At 36.9% G+C, this 19,544-nt stretch overlaps 1 protein-coding gene across 2 annotated transcripts in view; it reads left to right on the forward strand.

Annotated features, from left to right (window-relative positions):
- SLC25A46 (solute carrier family 25 member 46) overlaps window positions 1–9,403 on the forward strand; it is a 35,463-nt gene extending 26,060 nt beyond the window's left edge. For both annotated transcript variants that reach the window (XM_073344676.2, XM_073344677.2), the window contains 2 exons: window positions 2,140–2,197; window positions 8,590–9,403. In XM_073344676.2, coding sequence (XP_073200777.1) covers window positions 2,140–2,197; window positions 8,590–9,168 — 637 coding nt within the window. In that variant the 3' untranslated portion in view covers window positions 9,169–9,403. The remainder of the gene's footprint in view (window positions 1–2,139; window positions 2,198–8,589) is intronic.
- The last annotated feature ends 10,141 nt before the right edge of the window (window positions 9,404–19,544 follow it).

Here is a 19,544-nt window from a genome sequence, read left to right on the forward strand (position 1 = left end):
CCCGACAATCTAGCCAACTTTCTACCCACCTTATAGTGCATTCATCCAGCCCGTACTTCTTTAACTTGCTGACAAGAATACTGTGGGAGACCGTGTCAAAAGCTTTGCTAAAGTCAAGGAACAATACATCCACTGCTTTCCATTCATCCACAGAACCAGTAATCTCATCATAGAAGGCGATTAGATTAGTCAGGCATGACCTTCCCTTGGTGAATCCATGCTGGCTGTTCCTGATCACTTTCCTCTCATGTAAGTGCTTCAGGATTGATTCTTTGAGGACCTGCTCCATGATTTTTCCGGGGACTGAACTGAGGCTGACTGGTCTGTAGTTCCCAGGATTCTCCTTCTTCCCTTTTTTAAAGATTGGCACTACATTAGCCTTTTTCCAGTCATCCGGGACTTCCCCCATTCGCCACAAGTTTTCAAAGATAATGGCCAATGGCTCTGCAATCACAGCCGCCAGTTCCTTTAGCACTCTCGGATGCAACTCATCCGGTCCCATGGACTTGTGCACGTCCAGCTTTTCTAAATAGTCCCTAACCACCTCTTTCTCCACAGAGGGCTGGCCATCTCTTCCCCATTTTGTGATGCCCAGCGCAGCAGTCTGGGAGCTGACCTTGTTAGTGAAGACAGAGGCAAAAAAAGCATTGAGTACATTAGCTTTTTCCACATCCTCTGTCACTAGGTTGCCTCCCTCATTCATTAAGGGGCCCACACTTTCTTGGCTGGCTTCTTGTTGCCAACATACCTAAAGAAACCCTTCTTGTTACTCTTAACATCTCTCGCTAGCTGCAGCTCCAGGTGCGATTTGGCCCTCCTGATTTCATTCCTACATGCCCGAGCAATATTTTTATACTCTTCCCTGGTCATATGTCCAAGCTTCCACTTCTTGTAAGCTTCTTTTTTATGTTTAAGATCCGCTAGGATTTCACCGTTAAGCCAAGCTGGTCGCCTGCCATATTTACTATTCTTTCGACACATCGGGATGGTTTGTCTCTGTAACCTCAACAGGGATTCCTTGAAATACAGCCAGCTCTCCTGGACTCCTTTCCCCTTCATGTTAGTCCCCCTGGGGATCCTACCCATCCATTCCCTGAGGGAGTCGAAGTCTGCTTTCCTGAAGTCCAGGGTCCGTATCCTGCTGCTTACCTTTCTTCCCTGTGTCAGGATCCTGAACTCAACCAACTCATGGTCACTGCCTCCCAGATTCCCATCCACTTTTGCTTCCCCTACTAATTCTTCCCGGATTGTGAGCAGCAGGTCAAGAAAAGCTCCCCCCCTAGTTGGCTCCTCTACCACTTGCACCAGGAAATTGTCCCCTACGCTTTCCAAAAACTTCCTGGATTGTCTATGCACCACTGTATTGCTCTCCCAGCAGATATCAGGAAAATTAAAGTCACCCATGAGAACCAGGGCATGCGATCTAGTAGCTTCCGTGAGCTGCCGGAAGAAAGCCTCATCTACCTCATCCCCCTGGTCCGGTGGTCTATAGCAGACTCCCACCACTACATCACTCTTGTTGCACACACTTCTAAACTTAATCCAGAGACACTCAGGTTTTTCTGCAGTTTCGTACCGGAGCTCTGAGCAGTCATACTGCTCCCTTACATACAGTGCTACTCCCCCACCTTTTCTGCCCTGCCTGTCCTTCCTGAACAGTTTATAACCATCCATGACAGTACTCCAGTCATGTGAGTTATCCCATCAATTACAATACAATTACAAATACCTATACAATTTCAAATTACCTTAATTATATAATAAAATGTTCTGTGTGCTCAGTTGTGTTCACCCACATAGAGCCCCACTGATTTAAGGGATCAGAGCCCTAGTGATTCAATTTTGATTTCAGTACAACTTGTTAACTTCTGAATTGGCCACAAAAGGCTAAAATTTTATATTATCAAGAACTTGATTATTTGCGGAACTTCTGACTGAACTTTATTTTGACCTATTTAAAATTGATGTAGAAATTCAATTATAGTTTAGTATCTGATAACTAGTTTCTCTTGGGCATGGCTTCATAACTGTATAAATATGAAGATTTCAGTGACTCAATGTATCCTATGTCTGAGAATATTGATATTTTAGTAATACAATTCATAAACAAAATATTAACCTTTTTATTAATTCCTGCAGCCTAACCTATGTGGTAGCAATGCCTTTTTATTCAGCAAGCCTGGTTGAAACTGTGCAGGTAATTTACCATCTACATGTCTATTACATATAGAAAGATATGCTGTTCTTCTGTTTACAAATAAGAATTTATCTAGAAACTCAGTATTTGACTTTTTTTCTCAGTGGATTTTGATTTACATTACTACGAGTTTCTATACAGTTCTACTGAAGTTTTGGGTTTTTTTGCTCCGTTTACCTTTTTCTAAACAGTAGTCATATATTTCATTTAAAAAAAATTAAACACTCAGCTTCATTCATTGACACAGTAGACCAAGTACTTACCAAGATGTAGGGTATTGGCCTATCTATCATTAATAGATATCTGCGAGCTCAGTCTACCCTTTTAGCCCAGTATTTACACACACACACATACACACACACACACACACACACACACACACACACACACACACAAAATATCCCTCTAACAAGTGAGACTTATTGTTTCAAAGAAGCGGATAGGAATCCAAGCTAATTACTAATGGTGCTTCTTGAAATGCTAATAACCTTTACTCTATATCAAGGGTCAGTCTCCCTCTGCAGTGCCCAGTCCCAGAAGACCCCGGTGAGACCAGGATCAGGCAACAAAACCCCCTTCTCAGGGCTGACACAAGACAAATTAACACACACTCTCTTTTTCCCCTCCTCTTAGCTGGGCAGCTCCATCTCTCTGTCTGGGAAAAAGTGGTTCTTCTCTCCTGAGGTCATCTTAGGTTATTCAATGCAAAATGTGAACTCTAGCCTCTTTGGCTGTTTCTCCAACCCTCTTCCCTCTAGACGTGTAGGGAGTTCCAAGGACCCTTCTCCAAGGCTACTATCTTACCCAATTCCAGGACTGCTCCTCGGAGGCCCTTTTCTTCAAGTTCCTTAAAATACCTCTCCAGTGGGCCTAGGTGCTAGTAAACTTTAAATAAATAAATAAATATATTAGAAATGCAAGTAAGATTTGCCCAGCAAACCCAATTCACAAATTTTAAATTACTCAGGAAACACTTTCCCAGCCATCAGACATCCCTTAAAATACCTTCCCTCAACCAAAATGAATGAGCCTCGCGGTGCACTATGAAGATAAAAAATTAGAACAGTCAGGCCAAGGGAGAAAGTGTTTTGCAGAGTCAGTCTTACAATGACTCCGTTTTGGCCTTTCTAGACCCATTGGTGCTCTTGGACTCCCAGATGACAGCAGTGACTCAGGAATATCTTCAGCTAGCCTCTAGTTGTTCCTTTCAGATATGAACTTCACCATAGTTATTCATGTCTCTGTCACTTCCAGTCTGGACTATTGTAATGTGTTTTACTTAGATCTGTTCTTGAAGACCATTTGAAAGCTTTAGCTAGTGCCAAATGCTGCTCCTGTCTTAGGAGCAAGGCAGCCCATTGCAAGCATACAATACCTGGCTGCAAGTTCTTGTGCACTGGCTTGGTCCCTTGGTATATATCAAGGCATAAATGATTCTCTCTAAAACACATAAAGGCATAGTAGGACATGACTATTTCCAAGACAGCTTCTCCTCCTGCGGCCACATCGTAGCATTTATGTTCACCTGGAATGCTATTGTTTTCTCTGCTTTCCAAACTGAAATCCTGGGGATTAGTGGCAAAACAATTTGGAGTGGAAGGTAATCATCTTTGAAACTCTGCCCTACTTACAGTTCACCAAAGCCACAGTTTGGCAACATTTGATAATCTTTATAACAATTTTCTGTAAACTTGGTTCGAAATATAAATCACAGTAAGATCTATGTAACCAGCCACATGTGAAGTTTTTAGTTTAAAATGTCAAGCACAAAATTTATCAGAATTTAGAGAAATTTTTTATGCTTTCGTAATTTATATGGCTGCTGGGATTTTTCTCAACTTAAGTTCATGTCTAAGCTTTAAAATCAGACATAGAAATTTCAGTCTAAACAGTTTTTATAGTTATGAGCAACAGCAAAAGGGAGATTGGATTGTAAATTAAAACCTAATCTTAACTATAGTTTGCATTATAAAGACACCTATAGTTAATATTTCCGTATATTTTTTACATATGTTTAAGACGGACAGGCATCTCAGAGATTCCTTTGCACAACAGCAATGGATGGTCTGCCACATAAGAGAAGTAGTTTTAACTCCCAGCTCTTGGTTTTCTTCCCTTGAGCTAGACAACGTTGTAGAGGAGTGATGTCAGTTCCTCGTGGAATACTCATGCTTTTAGTTCCTCTGGTTAATTTGGGACTGGCATTGATGGATTCCAAAGACAGGACTGTGACAGTGTGGGATATGTCTGTGTCACGTCTGAACCCTATCTTGGGCTATGTCTACACAGCTTACCTTACAATGGTGCGGCTGTGATGCAACAGCTGCGCCATTGTAAGGTGCACAATGTAGCTACTCTTTGTCACCAGGAGAGAGCTCTGTCCATACCGGCGCCTTTCATCATTAAAACTCTTGTCATTCAGAGGTGGGGTTTATTTTCAGTGAGCGTCACAAGGAAGGGTGAAACTTGCACATCATTAACTGTGAGCATTGTAGGCACATTGTGTATTATGGTACTTTTAAAGGATAATTAATACTCTGATATGAATTGCCTTTAGTTTATTTCAGTGGGATTTTTGTCAGGAGTTGGGATCAAGTGTCTATCTGCAAGTTTATTGATGATACTCAGCCTACTTCACTATGTGTATCTGAGTATTTCAGAGCATAGTCCCTTAACACACAATATGTAAAATTTTTGCCCTTGTTACTGGAAAAATTAATGTAAGCTAGTTTTCCTGTGAGTAGTAACACTGAAACAATAATGAACTTTTCAGTTTTTTACTCTGAATCAAGAAGAGTTGGGGTGTGTCCTGACAAAAGCCATTAACATGAGCTCCCCTTTGGTATGGCTCTTTAGAAGAGGTATATTAGTGGCAGCTGAGAATTGTTGAGTGTTTAAGGTTCTATATCTTGCTACTGATAACTTCTAATACTATTTTTTGAGTATTTGTTTTTTTACATAGCAAGCATTCTTGCAAGAATCGTGCTGCTCACATGTTATCTTCACTATAGTTCTGTACATAAAATGGCTGTACTTGCATGTCTTAAAGATGGATAACCTGAATTGGAGACATTTCTTGTCATCTTAACACTTTTTGGTCTTTTCCATTTTAAACCACATGGTGGCACACTTGACATATAAAATTAAATTTGTAGTTTTGAAGCACTAGAGTCAATTTTGTATGACGAAATGAAGGCTAAGATTTTGTCACAGGTATTTTTAGTAAAAGTCAGGGACAGGTCACGGGCAATAAAGAGAGAGTCACGGAAGCTGTGACCTGTCTCTGACTTTTACTAAAAATACCTGTGACAAAATGGGGATCTGTGGGTGCCCACACTGTCTGCAGCAGGGAAGCTGCATGGTGGCTTCCATTGACTTCCACGACCTCTGTGACTAAATCATAGCCTTAAAAATGAACAATGTTTTGATTCTTTTTAGATGAAGTGTCTAATATTCCTTTTAAGAAATGTAAAATTTCCATTGTAAGAGATTAAAAGGAAGCTATTTCAACTGTTTATTAAAACAAAGCCTTTGCTGATAACTTGAAATTTACCTTTGTAGTTTATTTATCCTAGATGTCTCCATTGTGCTTATCTTGCTATTATAGTAGATACTTTTCATTTTAGTATCCTGTTTTCCTTGCTTTACAAATAAAGGAAAAAATGGTATTTGCACTTTTCACAACATAAAATTCTAATGAATTGTGCATGTGTGTTCTATGATGTTTTAAATTTAGTATCAGAACTACTAGGCAGTGCTTGCTTACATACTACATCTACCTCCTGCAGAAAATACTCAATTTAAAATTTTTAACATTTTAATTTTTGCAAGTTTTCAGAAAAGAGAGTACAACAGGCAGGTATAATGCCATATTGAGTCATACAAGTTTTTTCATGTATACTACCTCGTCTAGATTACCTAGGTCACAATGGTCTGTAAACCAATCATCTGTTTTAAATGCAAACTTCTAAATTTGTTAATTCGCTGTTACTAATAATTATATTTTCACAGGTTTGAATTTACACAGTAATGAAACTCCGATAATTCATCTTGAGTGAGGTTATTAAGCAATTGTTCGTTCATAACAAATATATTCTTTACCCAGATCTATAGAACCACTCCTGCAGCCCATGCCAGTTTGATTTGTATGTTGTCTGGTTACATTATTTGCTTAAAAGCTGATACACTTATACTAGAATTATTTACAGTTTCATTCTCATTACTTCCTTTTTCATAGAGAGATATATCTTATTTTTAGTATTTTCCTTATATTTTATAAATTCCCAACCCCCTAATCAAACATCTGTTATTTCCTTATGTCTTTTTGGTGGGTACATGGTATTTTGCTAGCTCAAGCGTCTGGTATTTCTGGTTAGTAGATAGGTAAAAATATTTTTCTTACTTAATTCTTATTTTCTCTGATAATTCTACAAGTTGGTGTTTTTTCTCTTCTTAGCATAACTGTGAAGCACTATGAGAGAGTCTGACTCATAGGCAACATATAACGTTTTATAAAAGTCTGTTTTATATGTCAGCATTGTTTTTTGCAATTAAATTATCCCTTAAGCTAATCTTAAATGTTTCAGTTTTCAAAATGTTGCTAGAGTAAAACCATGCATACCTTGGATTATTTGTCACTATTGTGCATACAAAGTGTATGTTTGGAGGAAGAAACTAAATATACCAAAAACCTCCGTGATTATGTACAGCAAGATAACATTATTTTACATTTGAGAAGGATGGGAAGATAAAAGAAAAAATGTACCAAAATCTGTGTGGTGCTGTTTATTGAAAGATCTTGTATAAAAGATCCATGAAAATCATTTAATTTTAAAAACCTATATTATAGTATACTTAAAGCTAAATACAATACATCAAGGTTGGTAGACAATATTTGACAAATTACCCTAAATGTATTCTGGTGGACAGGTATACTCGCACAATCAACCTCCCCTTTGTTTTTAATTTTCTGGTGGGTAGGCAGTGTAATGAGATTTACAAAAAAGGTTATGAAGGTTCTAAGATTGGGCTTAGTATGGTATAAAGTACTACATGTAATCAGAATGGAGCCAGTGCTTTTGGCTTATCAGGACTACCTAGGGATATAATAGGATGTGACAAAAATATGAATAAATAAATATGAAAATAATAACTTAAAATGACCCTTGCGGTTTTTATGGATGGCAGCATGGGTAAAGGGAGCACTATTTTAGGCATCAAGAATTGAATGAAAGACACCACATACACAATTATGAGTCTGTTACCCTTACCATAACCTCTCCTGAATCTTTAGACTCACTTATCTGAATTTTTGTAGTTAAAATTATGTCTGGATTTGCTCTTCATTTTTTAACTCATACAAATAAAAAATAGATGATATAGTAAAGACACACATTTTAATCTGAAAAGTAAAGAAATTCCAAATAAATTGGATTTGTCCTTTCAAGTTTTTTAATAGAATATCCTTGTTTTCATGTAGTTAAATGTTTCTAGGATTCTGTGCTATGAAATAACACCCTTTCTGAATACACTGACTACTGTACATACTCTTAGTTTTGATGGGTTAAAGTACTTAGAAACAAAACAGGTAATTGTAAATTGATATTTTTGTAGGATTTTTTTTACTTAAAAATGAGTTTACATTCTGTAATATGCAGATTTGATCCAATTCAGTAAATCACTGTTGTGGTATCATTATGTATATGCAAGTATCCAATCCACTCAATGTGCAGCAGCAGTCAAAAAAGCAAACAGAATGGCTGCCATATAAGGAGAGAGTAGTAAAACTGGGAATTGTCAGCTTGGAAAAGAGACGACTAAGGGGGGGATATGATAGAGGTCTATAAAATCATGACTTGTATGGAGAAAGTAAATAAGGAAATGTTATTTACTCCTCCTCATAACATAAGAACTAGGGATCACCAAATGAAATTAATAGGCGGCAGGTTTAAAACAAACAAAAAGAAGTATTTCTTCACACAGTCAGTCTGTGGAACTCTTTGCCAGAGTATTTTGTGAAGGCCCAGACTATAAGAGGGTTCAAAAAAGAACTACTCAAGTTCATGGAGGATAGGTCCCTCAATACCTATTAGCCAGAATGGGCAGGGATGGTGTCCCTAGCCTCTGTTTGCCAGAAGCTTGGAATGGACGATGGGGAATGGATCAATTGATGATTACTGTTCTGTGCATTCCCTCTGGGGCACCTGGGCTTGGCCACTGTCGGAAGACAGCATACTGGGCTAGATGGACCTTTGGTCCAGTATGATTCTTATATTTATATTTAACTGTCCTTGAAAGGTGAAAAAATACTGCTTTGATTACTGTCTGTGTCTACACTATTTCCCAAACAAGCCAGGCAGATATTAATTGTAACTATTTCATTTTGGTTGTAGAGTGAAATCATTCGAGATAATCCTGGTATTTTGGATTGTGTGAAAGAAGGAATTGGCAGAGTGATTGGCATGGGAGTGCCCCATAGCAAACGGCTCCTCCCCCTTATGGCCTTGACCTTTCCCACTGTTCTACATGGAGTTCTTCATTACATCATCAGTTCCATCGTCCAGAAGTTTGTTCTGCTTGTCATAAAAAGGGAGAATTCCCAGAACCTTCCTACAGAGGGTTCCAATTCTGTGCAGAGTATGTTGGATGCTTATTTTCCAGAACTTATAGCTAGCTTTGCTGCCAGCCTTTGTGCTGATGTCATGATTTACCCACTGGAGACAGTTTTACACCGCCTTCATATTCAGGGAACACGCACAATAATTGACAATACAGATCTCGGCTATGAAGTGCTTCCAATCAATACTCAGTATGAGGGAATGAGAGACTGCATCAATACTATAAAGCGGGAAGAAGGAATGCTGGGTTTTTATAAAGGGTTTGGAGCTGTTGTTGTACAGTATACACTGCATGTGGCTGTTTTACAGCTCACTAAAATTATTTACTCCACACTGCTTCAAAATGTTGCTTAAAAGTACATTCGTATATTGATTATCATCGGGGACATGATCTGGTCACTTAATTATGGTAAAAAGAGATGGATAGGAAAATGAAATCTAAAAGATGAGAATCTGTAGTAGTGGTTTCTCTTTTTGCAATCTGAAGTGTTCATTTAAAAACTGGAACTTGAATTCCAAAATGTCCTTTTTAAGAACTATTCCATAAAATTAAAACAAGGATTATTGCTAGAATTTGAATATCTTGAAATGTGAAATATTATGTGGAAGAGAATCATAATTTAAAATGGGCAAATTCATATAGAGGATGTATATTATTTATATCATTTCCATATAGATAACCTTTGCGTCTACTTGTAGACTGACATGGAAAATGGCATTTCCAATGGCACTGTTCACATATGCTATATGACTAAAGGACAAATAGTCTTTATCATCTTTGGCAATGAATTTCTTCTGATAAATAAAGGGGTTTGGATTCAGAACTTGTATACAAAATATCTGAAGATTTAATGGTCTTTCAAAAACTTGTTTTAACCTTTACTGTTAATGTGGTTAGGTCAGAATGATAACTAAAAAAATCTTGATCTTCCATATTTTTTTTCCACATTGTTTTCTCAGTTTACAGCTACAAACAAGACTTTCAGTGCTGCAACGTACATCTAGCAGAAAAAATAAATTAAATGTTTTATGCTTTGTACATCACCCATAGCAAATTATTTTGTAATAAGAACTTTGTCATCTTGGTGTGTGCAAGGTGAACTAGAATACACTAGTTAGCTCTCTTCTACAGTTCTGTGAGTGTTACCGAGTAAATAGTGGCTAAAATGTATGGCTTGAATCAAATAAATATGTATATAATTAGCTGACTTTTTTCATATATGCCATTTTTAAAGTCAGATTTCCAACCATAACCACAATCTGAGATATTTGTTTTCTAAGGTATTTTTGCATAAAAGAATAATCATGAGATGTGATTTAGTACCCATGTTCAAATAATACTCTGAAAGCATAAAAAGATTAACTGGTCTTTATTTTCTATAGTTACTCTTCTGTTAGATTACAATCCCGGGACAGAGATGCAAACATAATGATTTGGTCTTCAGGGTCCTTTGTCTTCCATAGAGCAGCAGTCTACTTAAGACAGCCTCCACTTATGATTTTGCACTAAAGTCCTTGCTTAAAAATGTGTTTGGTGGATTAAATGTTTGATGGGCAATATTCAATTTTCACAATTAATATGTAATGTTTGACTACTGAAATTTATTTTTCTTCCTCCCTTCCCCCAACGTCTAAACCAAGATTTTCAGTCTTGAAAAAGTTTTGATCGTTCTGAATTGTTAATTTGCTGCTTGGTTTCCAAAATAGATTTCATGGAGATGTTTAAAAAGAGATGTTTTAACAAGTAAACCAGATGAGCATGTTAAAAGAAAATCACTTTTAAACAATATGAAAGGTTGTTGCCTTTCTTATAAATTAACTTTTGTGGTTGTCTTTGTATATCTGTGTGAATATGGTAAATTGATGTGTATTTAATTGATCAATCTTAAAATGTACAGTAGTTTTTATTTATGGAAAGTAGCCATGGCAAAACTATGAACAGCTTTGACTCAATTGCAATGACTTATGAATTGACATATTTTGAAAATAATTTGGCTTTGTTTACAATTAAACTTATTTTCATGTACTTTAAGCACATAAGTGTTAAAATGGAAAGTATAGTAAACTTGGGACCTGAGACTTTATTCTGAATATTGTTTTTCTGCAAGTTTAGTGTGTAAAATGGGAGCAATCAGATAAAATAGAAATGCAGTGTAACTATTTTGAAAAAATAAATTATCAAAGAGATACCTAAAATGTAGTACATAACTCAGAGCACTGTCTTGTAGGCTTTCCATATATATATATATATATATATATATATATATATATATATATATATATATATATAATGTCTTTTTAAAGTGCTTTAACATTTCAAGGTTCCTTTTTTAAAAGTATTCTATGAATTGAGAAATCTCAATAAAACTCAAGACAGCAACATTGCTCAAACATTCCATTCTTTGTGAATTACTGACATCTTTTTAAAATGCGTATCAGCAAAGATTGGCCAATATATCTTAAAAGATAAAGAACTAAAGTCTCAAATCCATATTTAGGTACCTAAATAAAAATATCCTGACTTTCAAAGGTGCTGAGTACCCAAAAGCTGTATTGAAGTAAATTAATCCAATAATTGTGATAATTATACATTTAAATTATTTTCACCAACCAGCCCTCAATATTGTATTTGCATAGCTGGTAAGAACACAAATGATGACTTGTCTCCTTCAGAAAGGGTTAGAATACTTTTCTAGGAGTAAAACTAACAAAAAATATACACGTCTGTTGTTTGTCACACACTGAGAGGTAACAAAGGAAGCATGAAGTAGTCTGAGCTCACAGGTTACTTCCCCTCACAAATATATGCATAGTTTAGAATGGACTCCAGTGTCAAATTCTCATTTTTGCCTTCATTGCCAACTTTGAGTGACTTGCACACAGACCCACAATTCTTGCCATTGAGCCAAATCCTCAGCTGTTGTAATTCTCTGTGGCACATTGATTTCAAAGAGCATTGTAAACTATACAGCGATTGCCTTGTAATGTGGAAGTTAACTTGCTCTCAGAATACTTCACATTTACTTTGTCATCTTTTCATCATTTAGGGTGAAAATGTTAGGTCTCCACGTGTATTTCTGTAAACTGTTTTACCCCTAGAAAATCTTTTTAACCCTTTCTCACTGGCATCTCTAAAGTCACCATTTGTGTTCATGCCAGCCATTTCAGATTCAGCATGTGCGGGGCTGAGTGGGAAAGGTCATTTTAGCTTTTAATTATCATAATTATTAGATTATTTGCTTACTTGGCTTTGTTAGTCCTGTTTCTCCAATTTTAGACATAAAACTAATCTTAAATTTTGTGAGTGGGCAGCAGTTCTTAAATTTCAGACGTGATTAGCTTAAAACCCTGTCTGTAGATGTCTTCTCCAATGATATCATTTCAAGTTATCTAGGAACTGTTCAATCTTTTCGACTGCAACAGAAAATGAGATTAGAAGGGTGTTGGGTAAATCCAACCAATTTTCCTCTCAGTTTTCCATTACAAACTCATCATTCCGATCTTTCACATGCTGTAATTTTATTAATTCTGGTTATTCACATCACTTTCCTTTCAATCACTTTAAAGACAAATGCCAATTTCAAGGAAATATCATCAAAACTAGTGTAAAAGGCTTTGTATATGATTCTCATGTCAATGAATTGTTGTCTATAGGATAGTAGATATACTATCTCTAACCTGCCCATTTTTCGGTAAGGTTATTGACAAGGTGTTGGTGAAGAAATTCTTTCATGGATTTTAAGGACAATAAGGGACCATTATGATCGTCTAGGTTGAATTGCGCATGTGGGCCATACAGTATTATCACCAAGTTATTTCTGTATCAATACCCATAATTTTTAGTTATGCTGAAGTATAACTTTTAGCAAGATATCTAATCTTGACTTAAATAATTCAAGTGACAGAATCCACCACATCCTTAGGTAAATTCAATAACCCCCACTGGCAGTATGCACCTTGCTTTTAGTCTGAAATTGTCTAGCTTCAGTTTTCAACTATTGGATCTTGGTATGCCTTTGTTTACTAAATTTAAAAAGCTCACTGTCAGCAGAAATCTGTTCCCTAGTAGGTACCTATAGACTGTGATAGCCACCTCTTAACTTTCTCTTCAATAAACAAAATACATTGTGCTTCTTTAGCCTCTTAATATAAGGGCATGTTTTGCAGACCCTTACTCACTGTAGGGTTTTTTTCTGAACCCTTTCCAACTTCCCAAGAGTAATATCCAGACGAGTACATGCCAATGAAATTAATTTGTCATTTTTGTTCATAATGAAGGACATCCATTGTTCTGAAAAGGTCCTCTCTACATGTCAAAATATATTTAATAAAGTTGTTTGCAGATGTTACGCCATGCATTCTAGTAACCCCAGCACCTACAGTGGTGGTGGCAATGTTTTCTACTTAGCTTTTGTTGGTTTAACTTTGGAAGTAATCTCCTGGGATCAAAATACAGAGCTGTAGCAGTCCAAGAGAGATGCATGAATTCCAAGGGGGAGAGGGTGGATGGGAAGATGATCTTCCTGGTTGTATTTTGTGTTCGTCCCAGAATATGTTCACTTGTATTTTTCCATATTTAATCTGATTTGACTTTCTTCCTGTATATCTGACCTATAGATACCTGTCTGCATCTATTTTCCTCTGATTAAGTGGGTGCTTGACACCCACCCATGTAGTGCCAGTAAACTTAATATGCTCTTTATCTTTTCCTGACCACTATTGAAGATGTTAAATAAAACAGTTCAACGCTAATCCCTTCAGCTTCATGCTACATATCCCACAAACTCAACGCAGTTTTTTCACTGCCTGTTGATCTTACTAGCTGATTTTAGTTTCTGACAAGGCTAGTGTGTAAGCCAAGCCAAATTCATTTTTCAAGGAAGATGTCAGGAAGCGGTAGTATATTAAAATGTTCAATTTAAATAGAAAAACCCAACAACCTGGCTTTAGTAACGTTATTTCATTATGTTACTGAGGGATAGCATAGACAGTGCATGTTACAAGACACCTATAACAAAGCTGTTGGCAAGTACTTATTCAAGATAAAAGAGCATTGAGTCCATTCTCCTAGCAGGGTGATAATTCTCCACTGGAAGGAGTGATACATTAATAGGTCATATACAAGAGGCAAATTCTTTGTGTGGTTCGTGAAAGAATTATCTCTGAACTGCTGTTAAATTTGTGTAATAGTAAATGTATCCTACTGCATCATAGCATCACTATCTGTGGATTTTTAACTCAAAATGCAAGGTGAGTGAATGGTATGAGGGTATATAATCCTGCAAGTTACATGGCTGATCAGGGTAGCGTTATAAAAACAAAAGAGAAGCTGGTGCAAAGGAGGTTACCATAAGGTGTGTTCTGTGCCCTCTGAGTGGGCTGAAGCTGAAGAAGACTCTGGTGGCTACACACAGCATTTAGAATTGATTTGCTCTGGTTTTGCAATCTTGTTTTTGACAAGAAAGCAAGCTCTGAGAAAAAGGACTTAAATTGGGACACTTTGTCCTTCCCCAGATGGAGTGTCTGTTTACAGGTGACTTCCCAAAGCCTGTACAATGAGTGTCTGGTAGAAAGAGGCTTACACTTGGATCTTCCTGGTTCTTTGCTTCAGGCTCAGTTCACTGGATCATGCTGACTCTGAACATCTGCAGTAATCTAAACATATGAGGGGGGTAATATAAGTATGTGTTCCTTATTTTTCAGAAGATCTAACCAAACCCTGAAAGAGATGATTGGTTCAAATTCTCCGCAGTCAAATAACCTTCTTGTCAAAACTCAGGACATAGATTCTGTGAAAACCCACTTTTCAGACATCTCCCTAACATGTCAGAGTCTACATTTTCATATTTTAGCTTCAAGGGCTTATTCAAGACCTAAATCCCATGATTTTAAAAAGTCTGTTTTTGTTTTTAGGTGAAAATATATGCTGTTTGATTTGTAAAGTCCTTTCAGAATTATGGATTGAAAATATTGCCTGTGGTATTTTTTTAAACATGACTAGTGTTTCAAGGTGCCCAACTTGAGACCCTTCCAAGGGGTCTGATTTTTCAGAAAGTGCCAAGGACCAACCCTCTAAAAATAAGACCCCATTAAGGTGTCTGAAGATGAGCATCCAGAATAGCCACTTTTGAAAATTTGTGGTTTATGTAAGTGCGAAGTTTTTAGGCTCAGTGGCAATTAGGAATGTGTTCCAACAATTATGCAATTTTTCAAGATTCTTTTTTGGTCTGTAAATGACTCTTTCACATGAGTCAATTTCTGTAAGAATTAGGTTTTATTCTGAAATAGATGGTGAATCACATTCCCTGTACTTAATTATTCTTTGTGCCATATTATGTCATCTTTTTAAAGTAGAACTCCCCACGTTAATACAGGGGAAGTTCTGCTTAAAAATAGTGGTATGATGTTGCCCTTTGCTATTAGCAAACTTCAGTCTTTAGTCTCTAAGTTGCCACAAGTACTCTTTTTTTCTTTTTGCGAATATAGACTAACACGGCTGTTACTCTGAAACCTTTCTTCAAATTGTTTCTCTGGGTCAAGAGAGGAATGTCTGTCAACATTTATGAAAACGTATTTTATTTCTACATGGAACGCCTTATTTTCAAAATTAATGGATCTCTGAACAAGACCATAACAGGTACAAATATGAATGGGCATGCAAAGAGCATCTCCATGCCACATAAGTATCACTGTGCCTAAAGTATGTACCCCTTCTGGTGTCAAGAGCTATCTATTTGTAACTTTAAATGGGTTATTTCCATTTCTCAGCACTGCTAGTCTTTCAGTTAATTACTAAATGATGTTCCTTTATTTTTGATTTTGGGACTTTTGGAGAAAATTAGATGAATCCAAAATCTGACACCTTTTGGAAATGTTGCCAAACCTTCCTCTTTGATACGTTTTTCCACTATAATCTGAATGATAGTCTCATCAATTTCCCCTTCTACTAGCCACTTGTATCAACATGAAGATTGGGATGGCCTATGAAGAACAGGTTTGTTCCTCTTTTTAAAAGATAGAGTTCCTGGGCCCTTATAAACCAGTCAGCCTAACTTTAATACCTGGAAAGATACTGGAACAAATTCCTAAACAATCCATTTGTAAACACCTAGAGGATAATAGAGTGATAAGCAATAGCTGTTAGATCCACAACAAAGGTCTCAGGATGGGGAGCAAGTAGATACCAGGCATAATGTTGGTATATAATACTCTAAATGCTCTTTATTGATTACAAAACAAACCTTACTCCACATTCACACCCCAAATGTACTGTACCAGCATCCAAAGGTCAGAATGGTCCCAATGGCCAGTCGAAATTCTTTCCATCAGAATAAGACCATAAGATGCTGGAAGCCGGCGAAAACCACGTCTATAGCCACACAGGACTCTGGATCAATAAACAACTCTCCAATTTGCAGAAATCATAGGTAACCATTTATAGTCCTTTCCATTGCATCATCTGTTCTTTGCCTTGGTTTACTAGACCTTCTACCCACACAATTCCAAAGAGATAATCCTAGGCAGGCCGCCATGATCATAGGTGGGCCATTTCCTCCAATTCTTATTTTATCAGTCCCGCTGGTGGTGTTTCCTTTTCTGATTTTCCGTTTTTTGTTTTTAACTTTTTTTTGCACAAATAGTTCTTGACCTTAAACTCTTGCTTCAGTTGCTAACTTGCAATGCATGTATTCATATCAAGCATGTCATTCATACCAGGCCTCAGTGACCTATAACCTATTACATGAATATATGAATCACAATATATATTGAGAGATCTCCCAGCATTCCCCCCTCGATACAATAATTAATGGTATTAATCATGTATCACTTTATAATTTTCCAAGCAATTCAATTTTATAGATCACTTGCTCCAACACTTCTTTTCATTTTCTTGTTTGGCAGTATAAACATAGCATAATAAAGATTAACAAAATCATTAAAACAAATAATATGACAATAGGATGTAGCATTAAATTTAGAAGAGCTGTGACACTGGGAGGCCATCCTTTAAAAACATCATACCAATGACAAATTGCCAATTCTCCTTCTTTCCCCAATTTTAATATTTGACCATTGTGAATCAAAATGTTTGTTTTTCCCAACTGAGCACACAGATCCATCTTTTGCATGTTGCCTGATACTTTTGCCTTCATCAATCAATTTTTTCCCTTGTTCCCAATGTATCCCCAAATCAAAGGACCAGTCCACATCTTTTGGTTCCCAAATAATTTCCTTTTTTAAAAATAGAGGACCTTAGTAAATAATTCCATTAATAATTACCTCTGTTACATTACATTTACATGACTCAATTGGGCTTTTTCTGTCAGACTTCCCCAAAATACATGCTTTTCGGTAGTTACCACACAAATACACCCATTGCCTAAATCAAACACACTTGTGCCATTAGAGGCTAAATATTGCATGGTACATTGTCCGCTTAAATGGTTCAAATGACATCCCTCTAGGGACCAAGTTAGATGTGGGCACACCCATTTGCTTCGTCCCCACTCTTCACAATGTTTCATTAATTCTACTAATTTGTCCCCTTCTTGAATCAACTGTGTTCCACTTATTTCTATTTGCCATAATTCTTCATTAATAGTGTTTGGCAACACCCAGGCCATTGCTGCTTTTCTTTGCTTCCTGTGTTATGTAACAGCATTCTGCCTTTCCACTCTCCCCTCAGAGTTGCTTGATCCCAATTGAACTCCATATATTTCTTCCATCCTGTAATTCGTTGATTCCATATATGAGTATCTTTGAACCATTCAAAAGGCCATTGTCCATTACTTAACAGATTAACCATTCTTTCTATGATTTTATCCCATAAATTTGCATCCGTACACGCTGCATTGCTAGTATAGTTTTATTGTCAATCTCAGACATACCAAATAGATTTATATTTAGAGACCTTTTCAAGGCTTGGGCTTGTTTCAGTTGGAGTTCCACACTTCTTATTCCTTGTTCTGATAATGCACTAAAATTTTGTCACATGTCTGTATAGCCCCTAAAATCTTACCCAAAGCTGACGTTTTCCCTTGTAATGTCTCAATATCATGTGAGTTTAAAACTCCAGCTCCGGCACCAATACTATGTATGATATATTCCCCTATACCTCTTATGTCGTATAGTCCCATCTCCCCATGGTTGTTGCCACGCTTGTAGTAGAGGCAAGGCATATGGCATACACTCCAGATGTTGTGCACTTATTTTTACTTGCGCTCCTTCCAACCAGATTGATTGATTGTTTGATCCACAATAGTTGGGGCTTCGATTACTTCACCCCTTCTATATGGGTACTCGTCTGCCATGATTCTTGGTTGAAACTTGTTTACTGGTATCTGATTGGTAAACATAAATTGCCCATATCCCTGAAAATATATTCCCCCATTAATTTTCCTAAAGCAACTCAATCTTCTCATTATGGAAAGATTTGTTATTACACCATATTCCCATAATTTAAGAGCCACTGACTCATTCCATCCCACATGCGTATTAGCCATTTTTTGTTCATTAGTCACATCTAGGATGCCTACATCAAATCCCAGACTCCAAAAGGTACAGTTCAAAGTATTCGTATTCAGATTGTTCTCATCATAACTAAATCTAAACCTTAGGTGAACTTCCCCTTCCCCCCCCCCACTTAGTATGTACAAATACCTCCATTGCTTTTCCAGATCTTTTGGCTTTAGATATTCCCATGTCACATTTTTGCCATCTTCCTACCATATTTCAAATTTTACCTCAAAAGGTTTTTCTTTACATCTGGTTTTGTTTGGTAGAGATTTTCCCATTCTGTCCCACGAATAGTCAAATGTATTATCCCCTTTGAGCCATACCTCCATCTTAGAAGTGCTCCCATATGTATATCCATGTACCCCTAAATTTCCCCAAATATTCAAAAAACATAAAAGCCAAAAAACACATTTCCACCCTTTTTGAATTACAAGGTTCCTCAGTATTGATGCTATGGCCATTATTCCACAGGACTAATGTCCGATGCTTCCAGCCGTATTATTCTAAATACTTACACAACCTCTTCTATCTTCACTTGAGTTCCGGTATTATCTTTTTCTTCATAAAATATAACGCACACAACACAATTCTTCTACTAAGCACAATGCAAAGCAAAGCAAACATAAGCAATAAACAAATTACAAAAATTGTAGCACCGTATCCACACTCCAAATCCAAGGCCCTTACAAGATAATCTCCAGTGCAATTGGGCATTCCTTTCCCTCTGTAAAATAAACTAAAAGAAAAAGAAAGGGAACATTATTTAATCTTTAGGCCTTAACTTTAATTGTGATGTGTGGACCCACTTTCCCTTTTCCCCCTTGTTAATCTGCACTACAGTAGGTGAAATTTTATTCATGATTGAAAGTGGTCCAACCCATTTAGACTCCAGGACATGATTTTTTGGATGTTAATTTCAAATACATTATCTTTGATTTTCCGTAATCTACTGTCCTGAGCCACACAAGAATACACAGTCTCTTGCTTTATCAATGGCGGCAGTCAGTTTAAATTCCATTTTCTTAAATTCTATCGGGAACTCCCTTACCCATTGGGTAACTGATTCCTCCTCCTCCTCCTCCTCCTTTTCTGAGTACGATAAAGGGCTCCACAATCTCATAGGCCTTCCAAAGATAATTTGATAAGGCTGGTAGCCAGTACCCAATCGATCACTACCTCGAATTGCCGCCAACACCACTGGTAATTTATTGTCC

The sequence above is a fragment of the Lepidochelys kempii genome, chromosome 5 (genome assembly GCF_965140285.1).
Source record: "Lepidochelys kempii isolate rLepKem1 chromosome 5, rLepKem1.hap1, whole genome shotgun sequence".
Lineage (NCBI taxonomy): Eukaryota > Metazoa > Chordata > Testudines > Cheloniidae > Lepidochelys > Lepidochelys kempii.